Source organism: Sabethes cyaneus, chromosome 3 (assembly GCF_943734655.1).
Source record: "Sabethes cyaneus chromosome 3, idSabCyanKW18_F2, whole genome shotgun sequence".
Classification (NCBI taxonomy): Eukaryota; Metazoa; Arthropoda; class Insecta; order Diptera; family Culicidae; genus Sabethes; species Sabethes cyaneus.
The window spans coordinates 235,285,770-235,300,371 of NC_071355.1; the positions used below are offsets into that span (position 1 = coordinate 235,285,770).

Below are 14,602 nucleotides of genomic sequence, written 5' to 3' on the forward strand. Positions count from 1 at the left end.
ATGATATATAATATTTTTCAAACAAAACGTGGAAAATCGAGAAGTGAATTACCGTTACGCAAGTGGAAGCGGTTCATTACACAACCATCTTACGCCACTTGCCTACCGGCCGAAGGGAGGAGACGACGGCAGTCGAAGATCCGCCAAACAGCACAAACCGATCCGGGTCATCGTGATTGAAAACCCGATAAAGGCGAAAGGAAGTTTTATTTTTCCTCCACTTCGTTACCTGCAGAACGTGGGCAGTTTCGGTCCGTCTCATACATAGCGTTCGGTTTCCACATACATATACGGCGGCAGTTTGAAATCGATTCCGGCGAAGATGGCGCCACATAGCCGAAACCCGAGGGTCTCCTATTGTCGCAGGTGGGACGAAACCCCTTTTTCCGGGGTTTCTTTGCTTGGTTTGAGAAAATGGGGATAGCATCAGGAGTCAAATTGATTTTATATGCAAAATTTTTCCACCTCCTTACTGCTGCTGCTGCTGCTGGTTCAGGTCCAATTCGTCCGTCGTTACGGCGAAGACGCCACCGCTAAGGTTGATGGTGGGTGTGCGGGAAAACGTGGGGCGAGAAATAAATAAGCTCGCAACGTGTACAGGAAAATTTACTTTGGCTGTCCATCTTCATTTCTCTCCGGTCCGGTCCCGTGTTGGAGTTGTTCTCTCTGGATGAGAATGTTGTGAAACGTGATGGATTGAGGAACACACGTTGCACTACCCTTTCAGAAAGAGGCCGAAAGTATTGCATGAGTGCAAAAGTTGCTGATTTCAGTACCTTTTGTTTCGGTCCAAGTGGAACCCAAATTGATTTATACAGCGTACAAAATACTTTTTAAAAAGTCAAAATATCAGTACCGAAAAACTTAACAATCCCTGGCAAATATGTGGCAATCAAATCATGGTAAAAAGTCGTAGCACTGCAAGCAAAAAAACGAGAAGTAAGACTCGTTTTTCTTCACTTTCAAGCTAGCGGTACGCATCAGCCCGGGCGACACACAATAAAGAAGATTGCTTGATATGTGATATTTGCCATCTACTGGTTCGTACACCACCCCCTTTCTTGCCTCGAAAAACGTGGTCGGGAAAATAGGGTGGCGAAGATCGCCCGATTGTCCAATGTGTAGTCCAGCGAGTGAGCGAGTGAAAGGGGTAGGCAATCCCTTTTTCCGCACGTCCGGTGGCGATTGCCGGAGACGCCCGACGCCCGACGTGCCTTCCCTCTGCTATGTCGTTGAAGAAGGATTGTCGTCTTTTTGCGAGCAAATGCAAAAGTTCGATTTATCTGTATTACGACAATGACCGGTGTCTATTTACTATCGTCATCCTATAGGGATACTTCCGAGTTTCGTACTGAAAGCAAGATCCATTTTCACCCCTTGTTTGTGCTCACAGAAGAAAGTATTTGTGTTTCGGTGTGAGTGTAGTTTTTATTGCTTTGTGAAGCATGCAGTTGAAATCACAGCAAGACTAAGATTAGACCTCCCACAAGATTTATAGGTCTGGATGAAAGTTCAATTAAGAGCAAATATTTCAAACAAGTCTGACTAAAATGAGTGATAACAATTCGACTGGCAATCTTTGAAATAAACAAAGTAATTCTCATCATACCTTTCTCTCAAACCGAAGCTCGGTCAATCCGATCATCCTCACGGAAAAACCATCCTGAATTTCATCACAAAAAAGTCGCTGATAATGAACGGATTCCTTTTTTTCTCTTCGGATGCTGGCAACATATTGTGAATGCAGGGTTTTGACAAAACCTCTTCGCCTTTAGCCAGTTTTCCAGTAAGCAAAACGGGTAGGAAAAGTGTGGCCTTGCTTGGACCGGCTTTCCCGAACCGAACCCGGCCATAGGCAAACAAACAGGGTTCACCACAACAACAGAAAAGTAATATTCAATACTGGAAAATTTCCTTTCATGAAGGAACATACCAGGAAGAGGAAAAAAACACACTCGTCAGAGATAAGAAGAAACTTTCAATCTTGGTCCGAAATGAAAATGTAGATAGCCGGAAAAAGACTCTTCCTCTTCTGTTGGGCACTGCAGCCTGCCGCACGCCGAGGGGAAGGAGGCGTCCAGATCCTTTTCGCTTCCCGCAGCCGGCACCGAGTTCGATTTTTTTTTCAGGACTTCAATCTTGGTACGCATTTTAACGAGAAAGCGGTCCGAATGGGCACAAAAAATCTTTACATAAAATTAAATGTATGTTGTTTATATAACACTCCTTTCGGTTTTCCTTTTTCTCTGGTTGGTAACCGCTGCCATTGTTGGTCGGCCGGTTGGTTAGAAGGCAGAAGCGCTCAGAGACTCAAATCAAACCGATTTCCAATTCTGGTCCAGTTCTTTGAAAAGCCGGACCATTTCTCGTTCGTTCGGGCGCGGAGCGGAACAGAATAAAAGATCCACTATCCACAGCACAACAATGCCATCGGTTTTTGGGGTTTACTGGGGTGGCTGTGACACGGTTGAAAATATTCTAAAATCTCATGCGTGTCAAGCCCAAGGATCAACCCCTTTTTCGGTCAGAACTACTTACTATTCTGAAGTTTTTGATCAAAACTATACTTTGGTCACAATTCGAACGAAGTTTAACAGCGATAACTTTTCGCACTGTGCTCGTAGTTGAAGGAATCACACCAGCAGAAATTGGTACGGTGGTGTGGTGGGAACGCATCATCATTATCATCATCGATGGACCTAAATCTATAGAGATTCCTTTCATTCTTCTGTCCGCTATCCTTCCTATGCTATCGTATGGCTGAACGCGACCGCTCAATACGGTATGTACGTACGCACTGCTGCCACAAACTACGGTAGGTGGGGAAAAAATCCTTGGAAAAACACTCTCGACAAATTCTTCGGACTCGATTCATCCGACGAGCTGTTACGTTTTCGTGTGCGGGGAATGGTCACACAGTCTAATAGACTGCTTGACAGTCAAAAAACGACCAACCGCACTGCTAAGTGTATGGAATATTTTTTTAAATGACGAGCTTTGGATTGGCGGGAAAAAGAGGAAGACTCGCCGAAAAAAAAGGAAGCAACGATCATAACACGCAAGAAAAATGAGGCATCCTCCTGTGTGTGTCCTCCTCCTCTGTATTCCGAACGAAGCTCTCGCAACGCAAAGCTTCTCGCTAAAAGGATGAAGGCGAGAATGGCTGGCTGTGTGACGAACGGCTATGGAATGGACAAGCGATGATTTTTCTTTAAAATGAGAACGGGCTAGTTTGCAGCGCAAAGTCTGGCTTGGCTGCCCAAGTCGGAGTTCCCCGGAAGGAAGAAAGGGCACAAAAAAAAGGAAAGTGATGTTTATTTTTCTTTCCACTTTGTTACGTGGCGAACGACCGACCGCGCGGCGCGGCGGGCGCGAGGATTCGTTCGCATTTTTGGCCTCCTTTTTCCCGGGCGGCGGTGGCAACGCGCTACAACGCCTTGCTCGGCTAGCTGGCTGACTGGCTGGGTGGAGAGGGCAGGGTTTGGGGAAGCGTGACGGTTGAATTAAGTTATTTTCCGTCTTACTTAGGTTTGGTCGTTTTTTACGAGTGCTAAATTAGGTTCAATGCCTAATGAGGGATTATGTGCGGTATGCTTAAAACTGAACTATTCCCTCGCTTTCGGGTGAAAGGGGAATAGGGCAATTTCGTGGTCATATTTTAGGGCGAAAACTAGATACTCTTTTTTGGGTTAATAGAGACGTCCATTATAGTCTAGAAGCAGTGTATCGTCAGTGTAAGTAAATTCGTCATTGTTTTCGGATTTTTACAAACAAACTTGTGGTGGTTACTCAAATCCCTTTTTCACTTTCGGTTTCAAAACAATTCTACTACTGACAATCCTCTAAGCAAGTCATCGCAAACTGTGACAACAGCTCTAATTTCGCGTTTGTTCAAAATCGAATTTGTATCAATTCAAAAATAAAAAAAAACAACCCATTCTGATTAGTTTCAAAATCAACAATAAAAGAAACGAAAACTCAAACTAACTACTACCGGTATTAGTATCTGGGGGGAGCCGAGGGGTAGGGGTCAGGGTTCAAAGAACTAAAAGGAGCTTGATATTCGAGGGAAAAGAGTACAAGAGCTTCCAAAATTGAGTCAGTTTGCACTTACCGAAGTTGTCCCCGTGCATGCCGGATGGGCCTGGAATGAGCCCGGGCATGCCGGACAGCGCCAGGAACGGGAACGACGGATGCGTACGTTCCACGCTTCCGTTCATGCCGTCGATGTCGTCACCGTGGTCGGAGGCGGCGGTATCACTACTGTTGGAATCTTCACCGCTGGCAACGTTCTGCAGGGACAGCAGGTCGGGATGTTTCTGTACGGAACAGAAAAAATAACAATTTTAGAACATCTCATGGGAAATTCGACTTTTTTTCATGGCGAACTTACCGATGGCACAGACAGTGTGGGTCCTCCCTCTAGAGCCTGGCCGAGCAGCGATTCCAGTCCACGATCTCGATCTCGTTGTTCGAAATCGCGCAGTTCCTTGCTCTTGTCCTTGGAGCGGTCCCGTTCACGTGTCAGAGGGTGCTGATTGATAGGCAGAAGATCCACTGGGATTGGATCGTCCGGACAGAGACCGTGTTGTTTGCGGAACAGTTCAGAGCTTTTGGTACGCTTTTGTGGTGGAGGTGCAGCTTGGCTATCTTCTGGTAGTTCCCATGGTAACGATGTCGAAGTCTGTATGCCATGCAGCAACCAGGACAGCATGGCCAGAAGAGAAAGGGAGAGTTTTCGAAAAAAGAGGGGATTAATTATCGTGAGCCAGTTTTAATTTGAATTTTATTACGGGGGATGCTTTCAGCTCCTGAACAGCAGGTGTCGATAACGAGGAGGAATTTAACAGCGCCGATGAGTTGTTGGACGTTCGGCCCGGATTCGTCACATCTGCCAGCCCCCGCACTTGGAGCAATTGTGCCGTTTTGAGGAAATCGCTTAGCTGATCCTGTCCGATGTGCACTTCACCGTTGTACATAAATCTGTGCCGATGAATGGAACAGGGTGGAAAGAGGTGGATGGAAGGATTAATTAGTTTAGTTTTTCCCGGTGATGAACGAGCGGGACATTACCTCAGCAGACTCTCGATGTCCTCCGAGCGGACGTCACGCAGGATGACAATCGGATGCTCGCAGGGATTCGCCTTCAGCAGCTTGCGGAAGTAGGGACTACACGCGCTCAGGACGACCTGTGGAGTGAAGGAGTAAAGTAAAGCGAAGAGATGGGATTATTTTGCGTGCACAGTTTGGCCGGCTTTTGGGTGGTGGATGGCTAGCTGCGCTATTTTTCGAACCTGGCCGAAGCTGTCTAGCTGTGTGATTGTTACAGCCAGTAATGTTTTGGTAACGGGTTTGTAGTTAGGAATTTGTTTACAGCTCAATTAGCAGTGACAAGCAAAGTTTTCCCGGAGGCAGTCGTTTCGAATATCTTTCGACGGAGCGAATAAACTGGAATGGTTGAGTAGTAAAATCTGTTTCTCAGGAGTTGGATTTATTTAATTTAGCACGTTGATGTTTCGTGATTCAAGCTTTAATTTTTATCTCTTTATATTCTTTACATTTTCATCTAAGTGCTGTGGAATTTAGTGAAGTTGCGATTTAAACAGATAAAAGAAAATCGCTTCCTCTGAAAAAAGTTTCTGCAGCACGTCAATGTTTTCCTTAACGATGCTGAATGCCTTTGCTTAGACTTGAAGTCGAACAAAGAAAACAAATTCAATCAAAGAATTGTATTCTAGGTGTACAAATTTTACTGACTGAAACTTAATGTGACTGAAAGGACTTTGAATGTTATTTTCCTAGTAATTTTCAAACTATTTTTTTGTGTTTTCTAGACACAACATTTTAAAATCATTTTAAGCTCTATAATGCATTTTATATTTTCCTAACAATTTAAATGTGTTTTTGTGTGATTTTTTTATTGTGGTCCTATCAAGCAAGTGGTGAATCGATGCTTCCCGGGCGGTACTTCGATACTTTATCCATTATTATGGTACTTTTTTTCTTCTTTTTACAAATTGAATGGCCTTGGGTCGCGTACTGGTCGTCATCACGTGCTCGAAGCAAGCCCGATCAAAGGGTTTCAATATCATTTCAAATCTAATGTGATGCTGATTATCTTACGCACTTTTTCCCAGGTTTTTAACCCAGGTTTACAACCAAAGCGGCAATTTGGGTTTCATTACACTCTTATGATGGCATTTTAGGCCAAAATTGGTCATGAAAACCGCCATAAAAGTACCATAAAACTCACATTGTTGCTTGGGAAGCATTAGTCATGGGTCATGGCTTTGTTTTTGTTGGTTTTCTAAAATCATTTTCGTAACCACCTTTAAGATTTTTGTTTTCCATTTTTTTCTGCTTCTCAGCTCGACTACCTTGGATTTATCCTTTATAGATTTTTTTAAGGTTCTATCCTTGTTTCATTATTTTATATCGGTTTTAGGTGTTTCAGTATTTACTTTTGTTTACTTACTTTTTATCCGTTAAAAGGATAACGTTTTTTGTTAGAACTATGTAGTTCAACTTTTCCACTGCTCGGCTTATTATTTTTGTCGTTCTTGTTCATAATTGTGTGTTTATTTTCACTCTTTATAGTATTTTTAATACAAATTTTGTTCGTTTTAGTCTTATTTTCGTTTCATTTCCCTAGGTTCGGCTAGCCTGTTTATGTTTTATTGGGCGTGTGATGTTTTATTGCCCGTTTCGGCGTATTGCTTCACTTTTGTGTTGTACCCATTTTTTAAGCTCGAAAATTTTATCCGTGAAGCTATAATTTCAAGCTGAGAAGTGAATAGTGACTAGTGAGCAGTAAGACTTGAACAGTGAGAAGTGGGTAATGAGAATTGATAAATGAGTCGTAGGAAGCGAATAGTAAGAAGTGATTAATAAATGAGAACTGGAAACGAGTAGTAAGAAGTGAATAATGACAAAATGAGAAGTGAATAGCGAGAAATGAGTCGCAAGAAGCGAGTAGAGAGAAGGGAATAGTGAGTAGTGAGAAGTGAGTAAGAAGAAACGAGTAGTAATAAGTGAGTAGTGAGAAGTAAATAGAAGTGACTAGTGAGTAATGACACGTGAGTAGTGAAAAGTGGGTAAAGTGAGTAGTAAGAAATGAGTAATGAGAAGTGAGCAGCAAGAAGTGAGTAATGAGAAGTGAGAAGTGAGTAGTGCTACGTGAATAGTGAGTAGTGCGAAATGAGAAGTAGTAAGAAATGAGCGGTACGTAGAGAGAGGTGAGATGTGATTAATAAAATTACTTTCGTAGTTTTGAGCGGCTTATTGAGTAAATAGTCAACTGTTCGAGCTTGAGTTATATTCGGGCTAGTGATATTAATACGTAAAGTAGAAACGTGAGTGTTATAACCTGTTGTAGTCTTGGGTTAACGATTTTAAATTAAATAAATTATTCGTGTTTAGCCACTTATAAGTGATCATAACGCTAGTCTTTACAATAGACGAACGAAATGGCGACAGAAAGTCTTAAAATTGAAGGAGTGAGTAGCAGGACCTTTAGGGTAGGACACAACGTAAAGGGAAAGCGTGGAAAATTAAATGTCACACCAGAAGTTACGTGGTTTAGAACCGGCTTGTAGTTCGAAACGATTCATAGTGGATTCGAACTCAGCGGACTCTAGCTAGGGCTTTATGATTTCCCGATATTGTATGATCCTTGAATCATGTGAGGACTGACTAGGAGAAGAGCCCTTGTAACCGTCATTTGAAATGGAAGCCAGCAGGAAGCATCTTCAGTAAAGTTCTTAAGTTTTTTCTTAACTTTTGTTTACCATTCCCCCCGCTCAATTATTTAACCAATATTTTGTTAATTTTTGATCGCTGTCGTTCTATTTTGCCTCATTTTGTCATTTTTATCTTTTTTTTTGCATTTTGAAACGATTTATGGATGTTTTTGTATTTTTTTTGTTTATAGGAGACTAGACACTGCGACAAGCAGTTTTTTTGTATAATTGTGATTTAGTTCTTTCCGCACCATTTGCCCAAATGGTCTCGCCCGTCCCGTTTATCCAATCTATTTCGTTTGTCCAATCTGTCCCGTCTATTGGTGCAATAGAAGAGAATGTGCTGCTCGAGCCACAAATGCTGATACCGGTCTATCCAATCTGTCCTGTCTATCAAATCTGTCCCGTTAATCCGGTTTGTCCAATTTGTCCCATATGCTCCGTTTGTCCAATCTGTCCGGTCTGTCCCGTATATCCAGTTTGTCACGTCTGTTCTGTCACTCGTCTGTTCGGCTGGTCCTCTCTGTCCAGTTTGTCTCAGCTGTCCCGGTTACCCAATCTTTCTCGTCTCTCCAATCTGTCACGTCGCACTGAATTAAGTGTGTCCCGTATCCAATTTGTCCCGTTAATACTATCTGTCGCGTCTGTTCAGTTTGTCACGTCTGTTGTCTCTCGTTTATCCTGCTTGCCATGTCTGTTTAGTCTTTCGCCTGTCCCATAAGTCTGGTATGTCCCGGTTGTGCAGACTGTCCCGATTATCCAGTCTGTCCCGTCAGTTCTGTCTGTTCAGGTTGTCCTATCTGTGCTGTCTCCCACTTGCTACTGCCCGCCCCATCAGTCCTGTCTGTATACTGTTTGCTAAGTTTGTCCCGTCATTTCTGTCTATCGCGTCTGCCCAGTTTGTCCCATCTGTTCCGTATCTAATCTATCTTACCTGCCCTATCTATCCAGCCTGTCTCGCCTGTCCCATCTGTCTCGTCAGTTTTGTGTATTCCGTCAGTCCTGCCTGTCTAGTTTGTCCCGTTTGTCTCGTCGTCGTCAGTCCTGCCTGCCTCCTCTATTCTGTCTGTCCTGTTTGCCAGTTTGTCCCCTTTGTACAGTCTGTTCAATTTATTCCGTCTGTCCTGTTTATCCCGTCTGTCTGCTTTGTCCTTCTGTACTGTTTCGTCCCGTCTGTCCAATAGGCACTTCTCAAAACTGCCATACAGGTTTGCGCCGAACGATCTCATCAATTCCCGCCTGCTCCTCAGTTTTGTCTGACCCATTTATCTTATATGTCCCGTTTTTCCCGTCTATTCAGTCTGTGCCATTGGTCCAGTTTGTTGCGTCCGTCCAGTTTGCCAAGTTCATCCCGTCTGTTCTGTCTATTCCGTTTGTCCTGCCTGCCCATTCTGTCCAGTCTGTCCCGTCAGTCTCGTCCGGTTTGTGTGTCCCGTCAGCCCTGTCTTTCCAGTTCGTCCCATCTATCTAATCAGTCCAGTCTGCCTCATCTATTCTGTCTGTTTCGTTTGTCCAGTCTGCTTCGTAAATCTGTCTGTCGCGTCTGATCAGTTTGTCCTGCCTATTCTCTCTCTCTCACGTCAATCCTATCTGTCTCATCTGCCCCATCAGTCCTGTCTGTCCCATTTGTCCAATCGTTCCGTTTGTTTCGTTTATCCAGTATGTCCAGTTGGTCCAGGTTGTCTCGTCTATCCTTTCTACCACGTCTGTACAGTCTGTCCCATCTGTCTCGTCTGTTTTATGGGTCCCGTCAGTCCTGTCTGTCCGGTTTGTCTCGTCTATCTCGTCAGTCCTGTCTGTCTCCTCTATTCTGTCTGCCCTGTTTGTCCAGCCTGTCCCGTTTGTGCAGTTTATTCCGTCTGTCTGCTCTGTTTCTTCTGTTCTGTTTCGTTCCGTCTGTTCAACAGGCACTTCTGGTTTGCCGTACAGGTATGAGCCGAACAATCTTAACAATTCCTGAAAATTTGTACACTGGTATAGTTAACCGACTTATAAACGAAAACAATATTTTAAAAATTCTAGGTCTTTTTTCTAGGTGTTTTTCCCAAAAAAGAGAACTCCAAGGAAAATTTTCTGATTTTCTCGGACATTGCTGATTTAAATAATTCATGATCCTAGAACCGTGCGTGGTAAAGTGGCAAGTTCTTTTGTTTACAAAATTGCAGGAAAATTTCCTCAGCAGTCTTGGAAAAATTATTTAGTTTTCATAAAATTTTCCACGGTGTGGTGGTGGAAAACCCAAAATAAATTCAAGCTTATTTATGAATAGTTGTTTTACTGTTTTACATTGTGGAATTTAATTGTGAAAACAGTTATTCGAGATATCTTTCATTCAACTTTCTGTTTTTTGTTGTTATAATCATTTAACATTTAAGGTTATGTTTCTAACCGTTTATATTTTTTTCTACTAATTGTTTACATTATTATTATTATTTAGAGTTTTATTGTTATTGTTAACCTTGATTTAACTAAATTTAAAATTATATTCACTTCTTAACCACCACTCGTCTGTGTCGGTAAGATTATAAATATTTGTCACTTTCAGCGTAAACGAAAATGAGACGACACTTCGCTACAAGTGTCAACCGGCTTCGGCTGTCATACGGTGCCAGAAAAATCTCCATCCACAAAGCCGTATATTAATTTTGACGTGAAACCACCCCTTTTCTTTCTCCCCCTCCCCGGGTACTCACCTTGTGTGCGGTGAATGATCGTTGCTCGCAGGCAATCGTCACATCGACAAAGTCCTCCTCGTCACGCAAATGCCGAAAGGATGACAGGATGGACGACTGGAAGTCGTTCCATTTGAGTGCATACTGCTGCTCCGAGGGTGTCGGCGACAGTGGCCGATGATGTTGCTGCTGGTGCTGCTGCTGCTGCTGTTGCTGTTGGGATTGGCTCTGGGAGGAGGACTGAGACTCCCGCGATTGCTGCTGCTGCTGCTGTTGTTGCTGCTGCTGTTGCTGGTGATGGTGATGCTCCCGTTCCCGTTCCCTCTGCAGAAGCTGAAGGTGGTGATCCATTTTGGCATCTTGACCGCTGCTGCTACGGTTCTTGGTTCCACTGCCACTGTTGTTGTTATTGTTGTTGTTGTGTATGCTAAGGTTATTGCTCGGCTGGTTCGAACTGTCCGTCGTGTGCATCTGCTGCGTTTCATTCATCCTTGCTATGATGCTGCTGCTGCTACTGCTGTTGCCGCCGCTGGTTTGTACGCTAGACCGGGACGCCACCTGGTGGGTGGAGGCGGCCGGAAATCGTCTCTGATTTTCACTCTGCTGGATCGCGACAGTTGCTGTCGTCATTCAAGACATCGGCCCTCTTGGCTTGGCTTGTTTTGGCGAAAACGAAAGTCCGGCTCGGGTTGGTTGGGGGTCGGGTGGGCTCCCGTTTACTTACACGTGTTTCTTCTTTGTTTAATTCTTTTGTTTTCCGGCTTGTTTTCACCGCGTTGGAGGTAGTAGATTGCTGCTAGTAGTGTATTTTGGTTTGAGATCATTTAAGCTTTCGTTGGAAATCCATTTTCCTGTCGCACTGGTGGTCGCGGCTGGTGCAGAAAAGTCCCCGGACACGTGATGATGTTGGTAGTGCGAAATATTCCAATTAAAGGACGGAATCTGCGAAACATAAGATGGGAGAGAAACTTGATTAATATTTTAGTTTGCAGACGTACACTAGTGCAACTGTGGATGGTAGAGAAGGTGCGTGAAAAGGTTTAAACTTCCAATTGAATTACGTTGTTGATGACACAAATTAAATGACGGTCTGCATCTTGCTACGCGCCTGTTAATGTTTTACCGAGTGAACGATTTGGTGCAGTAGTGGTGCATTTTTCGGATCTCATTGCCGGAAAGCGGGTGTGCGGGTGTGAGGTGGTACTTTTTAGATCGTCTGGAAAACGCAGGCGCTATGATTGAAAGTACTGTGGAATGAGGACTCGAACGAACGGTTGTTTCATTGTTCCGATGAAGCTGACGCCTGGTAAAGGGTAGAACCAGAGAGGCCAGGGTACGAGACGTTTAAAATAGTGGTTGGTATTATAGAGAGTGAGTGCATAGTTTTGTGAAAACTTTTGGCACTATTCCTATTGTTGGGTGGGTTGACGCATACACGTGCAGTAACCGTCGGTACGCCGGGCGGTTGGGTTTTCACCAACTGAGCAAATGCTGGATCTGACTGCTGGAGTGTTGGTGAGTCTAGATCAAAATAATAAAGATTAATGCTTTTTAATGGTGCACGATAGGCGTCTACGGCAGGCAATAGTTTGGCATTGTATTAGTGTGCAGCTCTAAATTGGCGTTCTTCAACCAATTCTCTTGGTTGCTTGGTAGACACGGAAACTCGTAATCCGACAATGCGGTACAGGATAAATAATGATTTTGAATAGCAATTTTAATAGAAGACAGTAGCTATAGAAACTCATCATTTAAATTAAAATTTTCTGGATACTTCCATTGCCTTTCAGCAAACAATTACAAAACATTTTATTCAGTTGCCTGCCCATGAAAAAAAACCTGCACTCCATAACGTCTTTGAGCAAGATTATCTACCCGTGAAAATTGCAATGTCGTACCTCGGTTTTCAACTGCTGCGCTCCCGCCGCGCCGTTGCGTTGCGTTGGTTTGAATTACGCCGTGGCCAGATTGAATTAGCTTCCCGAATGCGCACAAACACACTCAAAACTCTCACACGCGGATGCTGACGCGCGCTGGTGAACGTTTTATATTAGTGCTGGCGAGATTTGCATCATCCATCGTTGCCCGCTTTGTGGTCTTTTACGTGTGTATATTTACCGCTTTGTTTGCTAAAAAATCCAACAATTGATACCAATTGAAACGGATCCAACCAAGGCGCTTTGCTGTGCTGGCAGGCAGGGTACAAATCACAAGCGCATACGAAAATATAAACGCGGAGCACGGAAGACGCCGAAGTAGAAGAAGCAGTGTTAATTAATCTTCAATACTTTTTTAATTACCAATCGAAACTGGACTGATCGAAATCGTTTTCCACAACGAATTGCACCACATACCGAACCTACCTACCAGTGCGGGGCCGAAATTTAGTACGCTTTGTTGGGCGGTTTGCGTAATGTCCGAAATTGAATTTCGAAGGCTCTTAACTTAACTTGTTTGCTGCGCTTAGTGCAGACAGACTTGTTATGCAAGTAACTACTGCAACCAGCGCGCGGCGGGGGGAGTTCAAAGCTCTGCCATAAAACTCAACTAGTTTCGCTGAGATAATTGTGCGGATAATTCATTACCAGGTGTGTGTGTGACGTAAAAAGAAATGCTAGTTGACTGGTCCGGTCAGAGTAGAGTGTAAACCGAAAACAATTTTCGTAACAAATACTGCACTGCACTTGTTTTGGTCATTCTGAGTCCGCGGGATCGATTGACGTATGCCGAAGGAAGAAGATAAAGATACAGCGAAGAGAATGAAAAAAAAAGAACACGAAATTAGCATAATGGTAATCACTTTCATTACCTTCTACTAGTCTGTTCTGTTTCGACTGCGATGAGATGTTAAGAGCTTTGGGGAACAAGATTTTCAAATTAGTGCAATTCCACTTAATTCTGGTGGAACATTTACTGCGTTCCGAGAGATGCGGTTTCCTTCGGTCAGAAGTGGATTTAGGTTTTGATCGGTTTTCAACCGAAACATTGATCGAATTTTGAATTTAACACAGCAAAAGGCACGAGGCGTCTTATTTATCATGATTCCATAAGGTGAGCTCACGAGTTAATAATGGTTTTGTTTGATATTTATTAATCTTATCCTGTGAGTTCATTGCTTGTGGGCTCATACAGTCGCTTTTTTGTTGCTCCAACTGCGGTAAATAGGGAGCCTCCATCAAGTCGTAACAAAATGGGGACGCACGGTTATTTTCAAATTTGTAGGAATTGCTCGGTGGTAGACAGTTTTTCAATCGGAAAAATGACGGCAAAGTGTATTTTTTCTCTTTTATTTTTTGCATGACAACTATTGTTTCCGACAGGAATTGAACTCGAAAAATGCTGAAATACTACCATCGTCGTAATGCAAGCCAGATTAAAAAAGATAATCCTGCAAGTGATAACCGGAGGCGGCAGCAGTAACAGATGTATGTTTTAATTTGGTTTTTATGACTTCAGTATTGTCCTATATGGAATTGGAATTCAGTAAATGGACCGAGTAGACCGCATGGGCACGGTAGTACAAATAATGAACCAAATTTTCAATGTCATTTCGCGTGACACGGTTTTTTGGACACAGATTGGGTTTGAAACTTGTGAATTTGGATATTTTTAAGTTATTGGTTGAAAGTTGATAGCATTCTAGATGGATTTTTATCGCAATTTGTTACCATACTTTGATCATAGCGAAATTTAGGAATAATTAAATTTTTTCATTAAACCATTACCACCAAAGCATTTGTTTTGTTACGGTCAGTCCGTGTGACCAATTTTCGTTAGTTCCATTTTGCCTTGTATTGTATGGCATGTTGTGCCGTCTTGTGGTTACGCAGTTGGTGTTTATTTCAGGAATTTTTGGACAGGAAAAACAATCTAAATATCACTATGATGATTGCGGCAGTCATGCTATGGCCTTTCGGAAGTTTTTTTTGGTGTCTAGTGGTGATATCCCAAGCAACAATTTACTAACGTAATAAACGTTCCCGACCTCCCAGTTGGCTTCGATGTATGACGCTGGCCTAACAAACCTGTCGTCGTATGTTCCAATCTCGACTGGGAGAGGCTGTTATTTTTTACAGGGGATTTGACTACTTTGTTAGAGTCAATAGGATCGTAGTAATTGGCCCTGCAATTGTCCTGCACTCTAACAGCTGACTGCGGAGTCTGTCATATAAAAACAGAGGGTCAAGTTTC

The 14,602-nt window shown here is 43.2% G+C and overlaps 1 protein-coding gene across 1 annotated transcript in view; it reads right to left on the reverse strand.

Moving 5' to 3' along the window:
- LOC128741673 (protein abrupt-like) overlaps positions 1 to 11,116 on the reverse strand; it is a 71,478-nt gene extending 60,362 nt beyond the window's left edge. The window contains exons 1-5 of the mRNA XM_053837635.1: positions 10,433 to 11,116; positions 5,074 to 5,189; positions 4,794 to 4,983; positions 4,394 to 4,684; positions 4,115 to 4,319 (exon numbers count right to left, since the gene is read on the reverse strand). Of these exons, the coding sequence (XP_053693610.1) occupies positions 4,115 to 4,319; positions 4,394 to 4,684; positions 4,794 to 4,983; positions 5,074 to 5,189; positions 10,433 to 11,041 (1,411 nt within the window). The 5' untranslated portion in view covers positions 11,042 to 11,116. The remainder of the gene's footprint in view (positions 1 to 4,114; positions 4,320 to 4,393; positions 4,685 to 4,793; positions 4,984 to 5,073; positions 5,190 to 10,432) is intronic.
- Positions 11,117 to 14,602: the final 3,486 nt, after the last annotated feature.